The 13,407-nt window shown below is 46.3% G+C and overlaps 1 protein-coding gene and 1 long non-coding RNA gene across 2 annotated transcripts in view; one reads left to right on the top strand and one right to left on the bottom strand.

Annotated features, from left to right (window-relative positions):
- The window catches only part of LOC133625275 (uncharacterized), a 101,013-nt gene extending 96,049 nt beyond the window's left edge, over positions 1 to 4,964 (bottom strand). Inside the window, exon 1 of the long non-coding RNA XR_009818585.1 lies at positions 4,244 to 4,964. This is a non-coding gene — a long non-coding RNA (uncharacterized LOC133625275). The remainder of the gene's footprint in view (positions 1 to 4,243) is intronic.
- On the top strand, positions 4,704 to 12,373 carry FAM8A1 (family with sequence similarity 8 member A1). Its single transcript, XM_061994552.1, has 5 exons — positions 4,704 to 5,300; positions 8,399 to 8,519; positions 10,488 to 10,611; positions 10,810 to 10,949; positions 11,273 to 12,373. Exons 1-5 carry the CDS (start codon positions 4,745 to 4,747, stop codon positions 11,415 to 11,417), a joined length of 1,086 nt encoding a protein of 361 aa, XP_061850536.1. The 5' UTR covers positions 4,704 to 4,744; the 3' UTR covers positions 11,418 to 12,373.
- Positions 12,374 to 13,407: the final 1,034 nt, after the last annotated feature.

Below are 13,407 nucleotides of genomic sequence, written 5' to 3'. Positions count from 1 at the left end.
AAAAATAGGAGAGACACTTCTTAAATAGGGAGATAGCTTTTATCCAGTACTCTTAGACAGCCACATGACCAAAAAAATCTATAACCAGCTTTTGTCAGTTCTGATCCTCATAAAAAGTACTTGTCATGCATTTCCAGTATGGACTGTTCTTTCCCTGCAGCGTATCTTTAACTTCAAAAACATAAAGAAGTGCTAAATAAACAAAATAAACCCAAGGTTCTCACTCTACCCTACATGGATTTGTGTACAGTTAATAGTTTAAAAGTCATTTTCTTAAAAAATCAAGTTTATCTTGAGACAGAGTCATCAAGCTGCAGAAGGATGATGTGATGAATCAATCCAGCCATGATCAGTTGTGTCCACCAAGCCTTCAGCAGCAAGCTTGATCTGTGTTTTGCTCTCTTTCCTATTAAAAGCTTCAACAGTTCTCATACTTTCTTAAATAGAACCTCTATAGAAGTACTGATGAAGTATTCTGTACAAGTACTTCATGAAGTCCAACGGGAGAACTGCCAAGTCCTGCACCTGGGTAACAATCACCCCATGCACCCATGTGCACTGAGGCTGTTCAGCCTGGAGAAGAGAGGGCTCAGGGGGATCTGTTCATGTCTATAAATACCTGTAGGGAGAGTTCAAAGAGGATGGATCCAGGATCTTCCCAGTGGTGTGCAGTGATAGGACCAGAGGCAACAAGCACAAATGATACACACTGAACATCAGGAAATGCTTTTTTCACTGTGAGGTGACCAAGCACTGTCTCAGGTTGTCAGGGTGGTGGAGGAGTCTCCATCCTTGCAGATACTGAACAGTCACATGCACATGGGCATCCTGCTCAAGGCGGCCCTGCTTGAGCAGGGAGTTGGACCAGATGACCCTCAGAACTCCCTGCCAACCTCAACCCTTCTGTGATTGTGATATTTGCTTAGTTCTGTAGAATATCCGTTACTAGAAATTAGTGGCAATTAGAAGTACCGCGGTAGTGACTTCACGTGTCCACGGGGTGGCAGGAACGAGCTGAGGTTTGCCCCGGCCCTCTTCAGGAAAAACTGCCGGACTGCAGGGTTTACAAAGGGCTCTATCCTCTTTGTCAAAGAACTGGGGAATTCTGCTCTCTAAAAGTCATCGTAAAAACATTTAAATATAGCTCCAGTGCTGCTTCAAAGGAGGCACACACTAGTGTTTCCTCTCTGGGAACACTAAAGAATGGGATAGGGAATTAGGTAACTAGTAAGGCTTCCGAGTTGCATGCACCAGAGTTAAGCTGTTTTCTGGTTACACTTCATTCAAACCACGTACAGGTAAAAGGCAAATAAAGGTATCTACACACAGTTCCCAAAACAGACAGTACTAGCAAACAGCTAACCACATAAAAAAAAAAATCTGTGTACTGTAAAATAAAAGCAGAATAGTTCCTTTTTCTTTTTCCTCCAGATGATTTGCTATGGCATTTTTATCCACTGTGATCACTAGTTGTCTGTGTTACACTTGCAGTTGTATTTTTTGGGAAGAAAATGCCTGTCTGTGGACCATGACAGTTTTAGAGCCAATCTCTCCTTCAAAATCCTCTTCTAGATGAGACAGATCAGTTTCAGAGTGAAAGGTGAAACTGATTTAATTTAGGAGCCAGTTGTGCCACTTTTCTACACTGAAATATACAACATTTTACTTTGGACCTAGGTAAATATATGCATTTGTGTTTTATCTCAAGTTTCATGTTCTGTACCTGGCTGCTTGCCCCAACAAGGGGTAAAGGTCTTACTCTTTGGTGACTCAGTCTGTATGTTTCAGTCATGAAGAATCTCTTTAACCAACACTTGCATTTAATTTCACTCTATACATTAACATACACACTTGATACAAATATCTAAATATCATGAATATATGGAGGCTGGTGGACTCAACAATAATTAACCACTTGAAGATGATAAGAGGTTGCTGTTGATGAATGTCCAGCAACTCTCACTCAAGGGCTCTGAAAGAGCTCCTATTATTAGAACCCTTCAGCGCAATTCAGATGTGATCCACACCCCCTAAGCAAAGGAAGGAACTGAACTTCAGTTTCATACCTCTCAATGAATGCTTCAGCAACTACTTGGGTTTAAAAATTGTTTCAAATCCTGCCTTGAAAACAAGACACTAGAATGGGTATCAAAAATGAGCAAAGACATCTCTATAGCTCTGAACAACAGCTACATTGACAGCAGACCTGTGCTCAGTTACTTTCTGTTGACTAGAAAAGATTTCTCACTCAAAAGTGATAATTGGGCTTTTCAGCATTACTTATACTTGCTTAAGATGGGATTCCAGATTCATCTTAAAACTTAACTGCTGTGCTACGTGCTTTTAGGTGCTTACCCCCCTCTTTTGATCTAGTTCAAAACATTTCTTCTTGCCTAAACCTCATTTTTAGAGAAGAGGCCATTTAACTGCCAAGATACTTGACCATTTCTTTTCAACAACTGTTACAATGAACTACCCGAGAGTATCTCCCTTTCTGACTCTGCTCACAAGTGGAAGCAAACTCAAGTAGGGAGAAATCAAGGCTGCAGAGGATTGTAAGTACTCCCGTAACACTTGTGGCAATCTGATACAGAAATGAAACAAGAACCTTTGTCATCAAATACCTTAGCTTTGATAGTAAGCCCTGTTGTCACAGTGTCTCTATCATATGCATCCCAGAACAGAATAACCCGAATGCCTGTAGAAGTTGTGGGTCTTTGGTGGGTTATGTTTTGAAGGCAGAATGAAAAACTAATAACTGAAAAGTCTGTGAATGAGGAAACATTACATTGTCTGTGTTACTCTCCTTCCCTCTGCTGTCAGTGACGCTGTTTCACCTGGAGTACGCAGCAGAATCACACAGTAAGCTCTAACTGGTTATGCCTGTGTAATGCTACTGGTAAATTTACATTGAGCTGGAAACATTATATGGTGAAGCTAGTGAGATCTTATAATTGTACCTGAAGATCTGATTTGGCTTGCAAAACCTAGGGCTACACATACATTAAAAACAAAGGCCTGAAGGGATTGTGGTGAAAAGCCAATTAAAAAAAATGAACTAGACTGTCAGTGATTAAGTGAAATATTATACAGGAGGCAGCTCTGTTGTGTTACTTTTACTGTCAGTTTTCCAAGCAAGTTTTTTCTATTAGGAGTTAATAGCTGATTTAAGACCATGTTTTCCTTCTATACACTTGTCCACCTACCTTCTTTCTTTCATTCTTCACTGGTTTAGCCTGAGTAGGAACAACTCGCTGTGTTTCCCAAATCATTTACCCATATTGATTTCGGTCAGGCCTATGTTACAACACACACGCCATTCTGATTAGGACAATATCTACATATTGAGCGCCAGCACCTAGCGTAACAGTATGGGGTATCTGATAAGGACTTTATCGATTTGCCTCGTCTGGGTGAGAGACTCACTGCACAAAAACTACTTCAGTTTTCAAAGGAGTTTGGGATACATGGGAAAACAATCAATTTGTTTTAGCCTCATAGGGAGGGGGAGAAGCTTGCCTTGTTTTCAGGTGTGCTATCCGCTGTATTAAAATGGCGAACCCTCTCCGTTTGCAGTATATATTACTCATTCATCCAGTGCAGCTGTGTGAACACCTGTGTTCCACAGAACTTGTGGTCTGGTTGAGATGCTTAATACTACATAGGAACCCTAAATATTAAAACTCAATTTGTGGAGCTGTGTTTTAAACTCGGTGTTGGGCCCCTGGTTCTTTGTTCAGCATTTTTGGCACAGGAAGAGTATGAGCGTGACACAGGAAAAGATGAAGAAGGGGAGAGATAAAACAAAGCAGCTTTTAGACAACAGAATCAAACTGCAGAAGTGCCCAAGAGCAGTTAAACACCCTTTTTGTCCCTCAACAACTTTAACTCGCTTCCTATTAGCAAAAAGAAAGTGTTCAGAAAGTTGCTAGAGGCCAGAGCCGACACCTATCAGCACAGGTGGCAGAAAGACAAAGGACACTTATCTCTGCCCAGCTGCACCTGCTCAGGAGCAAGGCAATGCCCTGCTCCTCACTTGGGTTTACCAGCTCACCTACTGCAGGCCACCAAGAGTAACAGATCTCTGACACAGGCCGAAGTCAGGCCTCAGGGGAAAGGACAGAGAACGCAAGGGACAGAAGGTCATGCTTTGGCCCCTCAGCATGCCCTGCTCAGCACCTTGGGAGAAGAGGGGTTTTGGAACCAAGAACCCACACAAAACATGAAGACTCCCCTTTCACACCTCAGCTCAATGCGTGGGGGCTCTGGTTGAAGAGAAGAACCATCCGTGTGGGGCCCGGCCAGGGGGCGGCGGCTCCCCCTGAGGGGCTGGGGGGGCGGCTCCCTGCGCGACGCGAGGAACCGGCGGCGAGAAACCCTGGTATCTATGCTAAACAAAAACTACATGCCTTCCGTTCTTCCAGTGCCGATGGCACGAACACGACACGCTCCGCTCCCCGAACCGGCGGCTCCGCCCCGCCGCTCCGCCTTTTACCTCAGGGGCGCTGCGACCCGCCCCGCGCGGCCCGCGTTCCCGCCCCTGCCGTGGGCGACACCATCTCACGGCGGGGGAAGCTCGGCTGTCGCCTGGCGCAGCGGCACAGTGGGTGCTGCGAGCACGCCGCCTGGCGGCCGGTTGCTTGCTCTGTTTCTCCCCCCGCCTGCAGAGCGGTAGTGGGACAGGCGAGGCGAGGCGAGGCGAGTCCGTGGCGCAGGCGCTCAGCGTCAGGAGGGGACGGAGGAGATGGCGGAGTCGGGGCCCGGCCCGGGCCGGCCCGGCGCTGGGGCAGCGGCGATGGCGGAGAGCGGCGGCGGCGCCGGAGGGGAGGCGAATGCAGCCGCGTCGCCGCCGCCGCCGAGCTCCCCCGCGGCGGCCGGCGGGGAGGAGGGCGGCGGGGCGAAGGCGCTGAGCGCGGCGGAGTACGCGCGGCGGGTGCACCAGTGGCTGTGGGACTCGTACTGCGGGTACCTCAGCTGGCAGGGCTGCCTGCCCGCCCTGCTCGCCGCCTCCGCCGCCGCGGCCGCCGGCCCCGCCGCCGGCCCCCCGCGGGTCTCCGCGCCGCCGCCCCCTCCCTGCCCGCTGCCGGGGGCCGCCGCCGCCTACTACAGCCCCTTCTACCTCTTCGCTCCGCCGCCGGCCCACACGGCCGCCGCCGGGCCGGGGCCCCGCGCCGCCACCGCAGCCGCCGCCACCGCCGCTTGGCCGGGAGCCACGGGAAGGCTGGCCCCGGTGCCCCGCGCGGCCTCCAGCAGCGCGGCCGGCAGCAGCGGCGCGGCCCGAGAGCCGGGGCGGCCGGCAGGTGAGCGGCGCCGCGGGGGGACAGCGGAGGGCGGCGGGGCTGGCCGGGGCCCGCGTCCGCCACCGGGGCTTCGTGCGCCCGGCCCCGCCGTTCGGGGAAGCGGCCCCGCGGAAGGAAGCCGGGGATGGCTTTCTGCAACGGCGCGACGCTGCCGTGGGCTGCAGAGCTGGGCGGGCGGCTGCGGCTTGGGAGGGCTGACAGCCCGCACGCCGAGTTCGTGAATCCAGAACTGAACCCGTTGGCAGGTTTGAAGGGATCGGCTTGTGCGTGTGGCTTGTAACTTCAGTGCTTGTGGGACGTGTGCATGGATATGAAGGAATTTGTGTTCCTAGTGGAACTTATTCTTGCGGTTCTAACGAAATCTATCGCTTTGATTTGGTGCTCAGAATGATTCAGTTGAATAGAAAAAAACCCATGCTTGCATTCAACAAGCCAACGGCAAGACCCAACACAAACAGAAACCTGTTATGGCTATAAACATTGAAGACCTTGCGTAACTGTGCTCCTTTTTGTATTTGGGAGTAGGACAGGCTTGCTTCGGTCACCTGGAGCATTAACATTTCCTCACAGGTCAAGGAGAACCTAGGTGACATTCCCTCGACGTTTGGTAGCACCTTGAGTAGAAAACAGGGGAAGCAGAACACCGCTGAAGGACTTTGGAGAAAAGCCAGGTCCTTCCTGTGGGGCAAAGTACAGCATTACTGATCTGTAACATTATTTAAAGCTTGGTGTCTGGCTGTGAGGGGAGACGTTATTTGCTTTTCCTTTCTTCTTGGAAGGAAGGAGATCCAGCTTCTGAACCTGCTTCTGTCTTGTGGTTTTTGAGCAGGTGGTGTTGAAACAAGATTTATAACACAAAGTAGCATTTTCTTAGTTCTCAGTGCCTCTAAACAGATCTTGCCAGTCATTAAAAAGGAAGGTATGGACAAAGGCTAGACAGAAATGCTTCTTGGATTTTTACCTAGTTTTTCAGGAACCCATTCTGGATGTTAAAGACAATTTAGGGCATGAAGAGCATTTCATGCTGCTGAGCGTGATTACTCTGAATGCTAAACCCTGTTGCAGCACTTGGCCTTCTTAAGGGAACTCTGTATTTGACCTGGTGATACGATAATGATCACACAAACTGTTGTGCTGGTGCTTTGGCTCCAGATTACAGATGGGTGTTTCTGGAACGGCTAAAGCGATTATGGCTCCTTCTTTTCTGCTGCAGATTATTGCCCACACAGGGCTTGGCAGGGCAGGTCGTGTCTATGTGTCCCTGCACCGCTGTGGGTTACAGCCTGGTGTGCTGACATAAGCTGAAATACATGACAGTTCATGTCAATGTTGCAGATTTTGATCTGAGACGTCAAAAAGTGGAATGAGTAATTGTCCCTTCCAGTTCAATCTGCCTGCAGGACTGTGCCAGAGCGCTGGCATTAACAGGGCTTTTTGTGGACTGTCATCAGGATTTAAGAGGCTTCTCTCCCCCTTGCCCTTCCCTGCCTTACTGCGGGAGATGACTGGCAAAAGGTGTGTCCAGGCTTCAGCTGCCCTGTGGCAAACTGGGGTAAACCCATCCTGGTGACTGCCTTCATGTGAGATCTGAGACTGAGCCGAGCTTGGACAGTTCCTGCCATACAGATGGTAACCCCTGGCGAAACAGTGGCTCTGTGATACAAGTCACTGCAATAGAAATCTGTCAGAGTCTGAGAGTCACCAAGACTTTGTAATATAATGGAGTTTTTTAGCCCTGCTTAGCTTCTTTCTTATTCAGCCACTGAATCAAATATATCCAAATGAAATTGTGCCTCTAACTTCTCCCTGCTATTACCTGGAGCTGTGTGCTCAAGCCAGGGACTGGGAGATGAGCTATGCTCCCTTTTGCCTTAGCTGCAGAATCTTTAGTTAGAATTTGACTACTCGGACGTGCTCTGACAATGAGAACCCGACCCATTCTAGTACTGCAGATGTAACAGGCACACTGCTTCATAGTATCAGTGCAGAGTTAAGGGTGAAACAGGTATGAAACAAAGATATCTAAGCCAAGGTATGTGAAATAAGAACTTGCTCTTACCTAATCCCTGCTTGATTAGACTTCTCTCGTTTAAAAAGCACCCATCGTGTAGCTGGTGAGGCCAGGACTGGCAGCAGCTGAACTGGGGAGGCTTATTCTGTGAAATTTGATGATGTTTCTTGAGATCAGAGAGAGGAATGATTTTTTTTCTCCTCTTTCCTTTTCTCCTTTCCCTGTTGGCATTCTGAGAAACACTTAAACCCAGTCACCATTCTCCACACGTTATATCCAGCAGTACTTGCATGTTTCCAAGTGATGTTTGGATGTAAGCCCTTGCTGGTTTCCTGTGTCGTGTTTGGGAAATGGAGGGGTAAACAGCATCAGATGAGATAAGCTTGCAAAGCTGTTCCTTGGAAGTTTTCTAAGGCACTCTTTAATGTTTTCTTTGCTTTAATCATCTGAGGTAGCATTAGCAACAAAAGCTTGTAACTCTGACTACTTGTTTTGCTCCCGTTTCACTTGGCCGGTTAAAGAGGAGCAGTGTGTTAGTTTTCTGGCTGACAGCAGGGCAGCACGCTGTGTTTTAGTACAATGAGAAGCCTATAGGAATGTTTATGTCAAGTATGACTAACGTTTTCATCCACTCTCATTTCTGGGTCTGACCAGAGATGAAACAGGCTTTGTTTTGCTTCCAGAGAGCTGGTGTTTGGTGCATACAGAAGACAGAAAAGTTCTGGTAGATGTAAGATGTAATTTTCTTTTTATCTGAACTCTCAGATTTGCTGCAATCTCTTCTCAAACAGGCTGTTCTAAAAGAGGACACAAATTGATGCATCTTCCCTGTGCTTCAGTTCTGTAGCAGTGTGGGAGTTTGCAGACACTTGGAAGTTGGGTTTAGTTTAAGAAGATTCTCATAAACAATTCAGATCATTTTTATTCCTACACTGTTAGGAGTTTTCCCAAAGAAGATCTGAGCTGAGATGAAGATCCTGATTATGTTCTTGGCAGTGAGGCTAATGTGAAGTGTCCTTTAGCTGATGGTGTCAACTGCTGTGTCAGTGCAGTAAAACCTGGGTAACACGGACTATTTCTGTTACAGGCCGGGAGTTCATTATCCCTTCGTTGGCGCACAGGTTCATAGCAGAGATGGTGGATTTCTTTATTCTCTTCTTCATAAAGGCAACCATTGTTTTAAGTATTATGCACCTCAGTGGAATAAAGTAAGTTGAACAATGGAAAGCTTTGTTGTGTACAGCTGTAAGCTCCTCATGCTCCTGGATGTGTGTGTGTGGTGTGCTGGGGCGTATGAGGGCACTCGGTAGCTGTCAAAAGCTGAGGAAAAAGTATCATTAGATCAACATCCTCTTAAATGCTTCCTGATTTTTTGGGGGTCAGCTGATGGAAACAAAGAATTTGTACAGGTTTCTTAACAGCCTCTCAAACTCCTTGCTGAGGATAGATTAGACTTGTGGTCTTATTTGGGGGGCAGGCAGTAGCAAGATCACACAGAACCACAGAATCAAGTCCTTTAATGTTTTAAAGAAAATCTGAATGACAACCTTGGGGTTTTTTAAACAGCCTTTAAAAATATGCAGGATCTGTCTGGGATGGAGTTATCATCACAGCATCTTCTGTGGTGCTGTGTTTTATTTAGGCTTGTGACCAAAACAATGCTGACCCACAAAACCAAAACTCTTTGGATCCTGACTCTGAGGAATGCTGCCATGCTGCAGTCTTCAGTGGGCATCACTTGAGTTTCTTACTCATGATGCCTGACCACACTTGTACACTAAATGGAAAGTTTCTTAATTTCCCATGATTATATTTGAGTGTAATCATTTACCTCAAAGACTTGTCCTTTAACTGTCGGTATCTTATTCCACAGCACATGCAGTTCCTCAGCTTTGGGTTGGTGTCATCAAAGATGCTGATCTGACTGGGAGATGAGAGCTCAGTGTAGTCAGTAATTCCATTACTGTACAGACACACTGCAGAATCCAAGTTTTCTGCTAAAGAACCTTCCAAATGTTGACTGACTGTAAACTGATGCTATGTAGGTAAAATTTTTCAGACACCTTAACCTGCTGCTTGAAAGGTGTGTGGAAGAGGATCAAACCCAACCCAATAAACGTGTCAGTAAAACAATGAGTGAGCCTTGCTCAGATAAGCACACGATTAAAATAGCAAACTCTCAGTTCTGTCCAATCACCAGACCCTCCAGCTCTGAGCTGACAGTTTGTACTTCCCTTTTGGTTTTAGCAGGCTGAGTGATACAAACCGAAGTGCTGGAGAGACAGGGAACAATTACTTACCTTCTGTAAAGTAGTGAAGGTGATGGGAAGGATCTTGTTTCTCAATTAATATACAGTATCTTCAATATTCCTACTTTTGCAAGAGACAGTAAGTTGCTTACAAGTAGCTTCAGAGGAACATTGTGGGTGTTTTTTGCTTGTCAGGTGTCAGGCTGCAGACTTGTCACGAGAAAACCACATCCTCACAGGCTTAGGACAGAGACTTCAGCTCAAGGCTGTAGTGATGGGAAGTGCAGGTTAATTTTCTTAATTCTTTATCTTACTCAAGCTTTAAGACTGAATACAGAGAGAGTAAGAAGTACAAGTAGAGATGGACTGTTTTGAAGTGGGGACTGCACATTCCTATGGGAGTAGTAATTCTCACTTAGATGTGGGAGTGAGAAGTCCTGGCTTAAGTATACACTGCAAGTATGCCCATGTTAAACATGTTACATCTGGAGAGTTTAGCTTGGGAAAATACACAGTGGGCTCAAACCTGAAGCTCAGGGGAAAAACCTGAAGGTTTCAATTGCTTTAACTGAAAAACTTCCTGTTGCATGCCAAGGTGCCTGCCTCTAGAACAGTACCCAGGAGAGGGGGGAGCCCTGATCAAGTGAGCAAGGATGGGTCTCCCTCTCTTAGGGACACTTGCAGCTTCTCCTTGCATTTACAGAGAAGAGTAACAAACAAAACTTAGGCAGCAACTTGGGAGGAAATGTAGCAGTCTGAATTTTAATGGCTTCTTCAGTATCAGAGGAGCCAAGGAGCTTTTGTTCTTATTAATACCAGAGTTGGAGGGATGAGTGCTGGTGGGTACAAAAGGGAATGCTGGTACTAAAAGGGTAACTTCAGCCTTGTGAGAAGGATGGTTTTAAAGTCCAGTTGTCTTTTGTACAGGGACATCTCCAAATTTGCCATGCATTACATCATTGAAGAAATAGATGAAGATACATCCATGGAAGATTTGCAGAAAATGATGGTGGTAGCTCTCATCTACAGGTTGTTAGTCTGCTTCTATGAGGTAACTACTCATTAACTTCTGTAGCTAACAGCTGTCAGATGTTTGAACAAAACCCTGGCCTATAGAGTAAATGCTTTTGACAGTGTTTCGGATTTCACTGAAGCTTGTGCCATTCACTTAGTTTTGAGGAAAACCCAAGTTTTGCCAAGACTGACCAAGGTGGTGGCACATGGAACTGAACCAGCTTTTCTTTTGCAGATAATCTGTATCTGGGGAGCAGGTGGAGCAACCCCAGGGAAATTCTTGCTTGGGCTGCGAGTTGTGACATGTGACACGTCGGTGCTGGTGGCACCCAGCCGTGTGTTAGTCATTCCATCCTCCAACGTCAGCATGACCACGTAAGTGCCTGAGGAGACTCCCAGAGCTCAGAGGTGCTACCTTTGGGTGGAAAACTGGGTTTTTTTTGGACGGAAATGCCCAGTTTCTTTGGCTTTTGCAGTAAATAGATTGCAAGAGCTATTGTTAGTGTCCGCGATCCAAGAATAGAATGGCTGTTTCTCAGGTTAAGTGGTGAAATCATCTGAGCTCTGGAGACTGGGGTTTTGTTGGGCTTTTTGTTTGTGCTGTGCAAAACTGAGGCATTACATTTGAAAGTAAACGAATTCCTCACGGAAGCAGGGAAGTGAAAACAAGGCACTGAGTGGTTTCCTTCTCATTTCAGGTCCACAATACGAGCTTTGATCAAGAATTTCTCGATTGCCTCGTTTTTTCCTGCATTCATTACACTGCTGTTTTTCCAGCACAACAGAACAGCCTACGATATCGTAGCAGGAACTATTGTGGTAAGAAGAAATGGAGTCAGATGATACCAAAAGATGAACCTTCCAGACTGGTTTTGACCACTCCCCCTTCCCACCCCCAGCGAACAAAGACCTACCCCAAAACTGCAGTTGAGCTGTCTGTCAGAATCTTTTTGCCCGGATCAAATGGGAACTGATTCAGAAGCTAAAGAAAATGTTTTGTTCTGGTGTGATGCCAGCAGCTACCTTCAAACTGTTGGGAGTTTTTGGAAATGCCAAAGAAGCTTGGGAGAAACAATGCACGTGAAATCTGGAAGTGTTAAACCTCCGATTGAGAAGTGGCTCCTATTTATGAACTGCAGAAAGGAGCCGTTCCCTTTGTCCATTCTAGAGGACACCTAGAACTACTCCACTTTAAAAGCAACGTCACTCCTACAGTTTGGGATGTTGGCAGGTAACTAGGAAATCAGATTGTTTGCCAAGCAGTTGCCCAAGTGGCATGATAAGCCCTGAGGGGAAGAGAACTGCAGTATTAGCACGGCAAAAATTTAACTTGCCACTTGTGTAGAAAGAGATGAGCAGTGGTTATCATGTCCCTTATTACTGCTTCATGGATCATATTCCCTCACCTCTTTAAGTATTTTATGAGGACATTGATGTGACAAAGATTTTTGCATGATTCTCATGTTGTCTTTCACCTGTCAGAGCCAATAGAGAGGTGAAATGATGGCTGCTTTCTCTGGGAAGGACGTGTTACGCCACAGTGTTAGGGGGCTGGCGCCTGTAAATACTTCTGGAGCTATAAACACATCATGCTAAGGAAAGGCAACTCCTCTTCTTTGTGGAGTGAAAGCACTTGGCTGTTTCTTGCATATAAGGCCAAGCAAAACAAGAGGAGGTGTTTCAATCTACTGAAGTACAAATACTGGTTGTTTTCACGTGATAATTCTGGCTCACTGTTTGTATATTCAGAATAACTTAAATGCTGAATAAAGAAGCCTAATATTTTGCATGGTTACACAGCTTTGGTAGTTTGTTTATTCTCATGTCATTCTCTCGGGAAAGGAAGATAAGCAACAATGTTAATGTTTTATTAAAACTGGAGTAAGACTTTGGAATTCTTCTAGAGCCCCTTTTTGTGTGTTTCTCCCTTAGGCATAACTTGCCCCGCCAGGGCTGAAACCTCTCACCCTGACTTTACACTTTGGTTGACAACAGGAATGGTTGAGAGTTTGGTTTTCTGTCTTGTCTTCATGAGAAATAACTTAAGTAACAGTGTTACTATTCTGCAGTATTTCAGTTTGACAAGCAGTGCTCTTCTGTCTGTAAGTCCAACCTTCTGCGTGTGTTCCCGTCTCCACTCCATGAGTTGCCATCTTTTTAGACAGTGACTTTTGGATCTGGCTCAAGTTAAATAAAGTCTCTGGGCCAAAAGAAATTATTTTAAAGCCTTGCCCTATTCAGAAGGTGTATCTGTACCAAAATACCTCACAATTCTGAGGGTTACTGCAGTGTTACTACCAAACAAGATGACTTTGGTATCATCAATGTACCACAAGCATTAGAGCCCTGTTACTGATAAGCATCATGGAAATAAAAACATTCAAGTAGGACCTGGCCCTCCCCAGGCCTGAAGGGAGCAGCCCTGGGAGGCTGTTAAGCCATTTGAAGAAGTTCAGCTGACACAGACCTTCAGCGATGCCCCCAAACTGTTCTTTCACCAATCTGCACTCCTACATTAAACCCTAAAGTAAGTTCAGGCACAGCCGTGAGAAGCTAAAAGCTGCCAGAGAGAATTCACGTCCCTTCCACCGTGAGTTTTGCTTATTTACAATTTCAGTCTGACTGCAAAAAGCACTTCTGTCTTAGGTACTGGAGCAGTGACCTAGAAACTAGGCATGAGATACGGGAAAGAAGGGAAAAGCAATGCCCTCGGCTAAAACTTCATCCCTCCCAAGTCAGGGGTAAGGGAAATTACCTATTGCCTTGTACAAGAATAGCACCAGTTAAAGAAAGAGATCATCCAGCCCAACCCCCTGCTAAAGCAGGTCTGCCT

This window comes from Colius striatus, chromosome 4 (assembly GCF_028858725.1).
Source record: "Colius striatus isolate bColStr4 chromosome 4, bColStr4.1.hap1, whole genome shotgun sequence".
NCBI classification, from domain to species: Eukaryota; Metazoa; Chordata; class Aves; order Coliiformes; family Coliidae; genus Colius; species Colius striatus.
This window is presented reverse-complemented; position numbering and strand designations above follow the sequence as displayed.

What these genes read in the sequence shown, in the direction of transcription:
- FAM8A1 (XM_061994552.1), top strand. Translation starts at nt 4,745, where the DNA reads ATGGCGGAGTCGGGGCCCGGCCCGGGCCGGCCCGGCGCTGGGGCAGCG. An exon ending in AGAGCCGGGGCGGCCGGCAG is followed by an intron (nt 5,301 to 8,398) that starts GTGAGCGGCGCC and finishes TTTCTGTTACAG; the next exon opens with GCCGGGAGTTCATTATCCCT. An exon ending in TCCAACGTCAGCATGACCAC is followed by an intron (nt 10,950 to 11,272) that starts GTAAGTGCCTGA and finishes TTCTCATTTCAG; the next exon opens with GTCCACAATACGAGCTTTGA.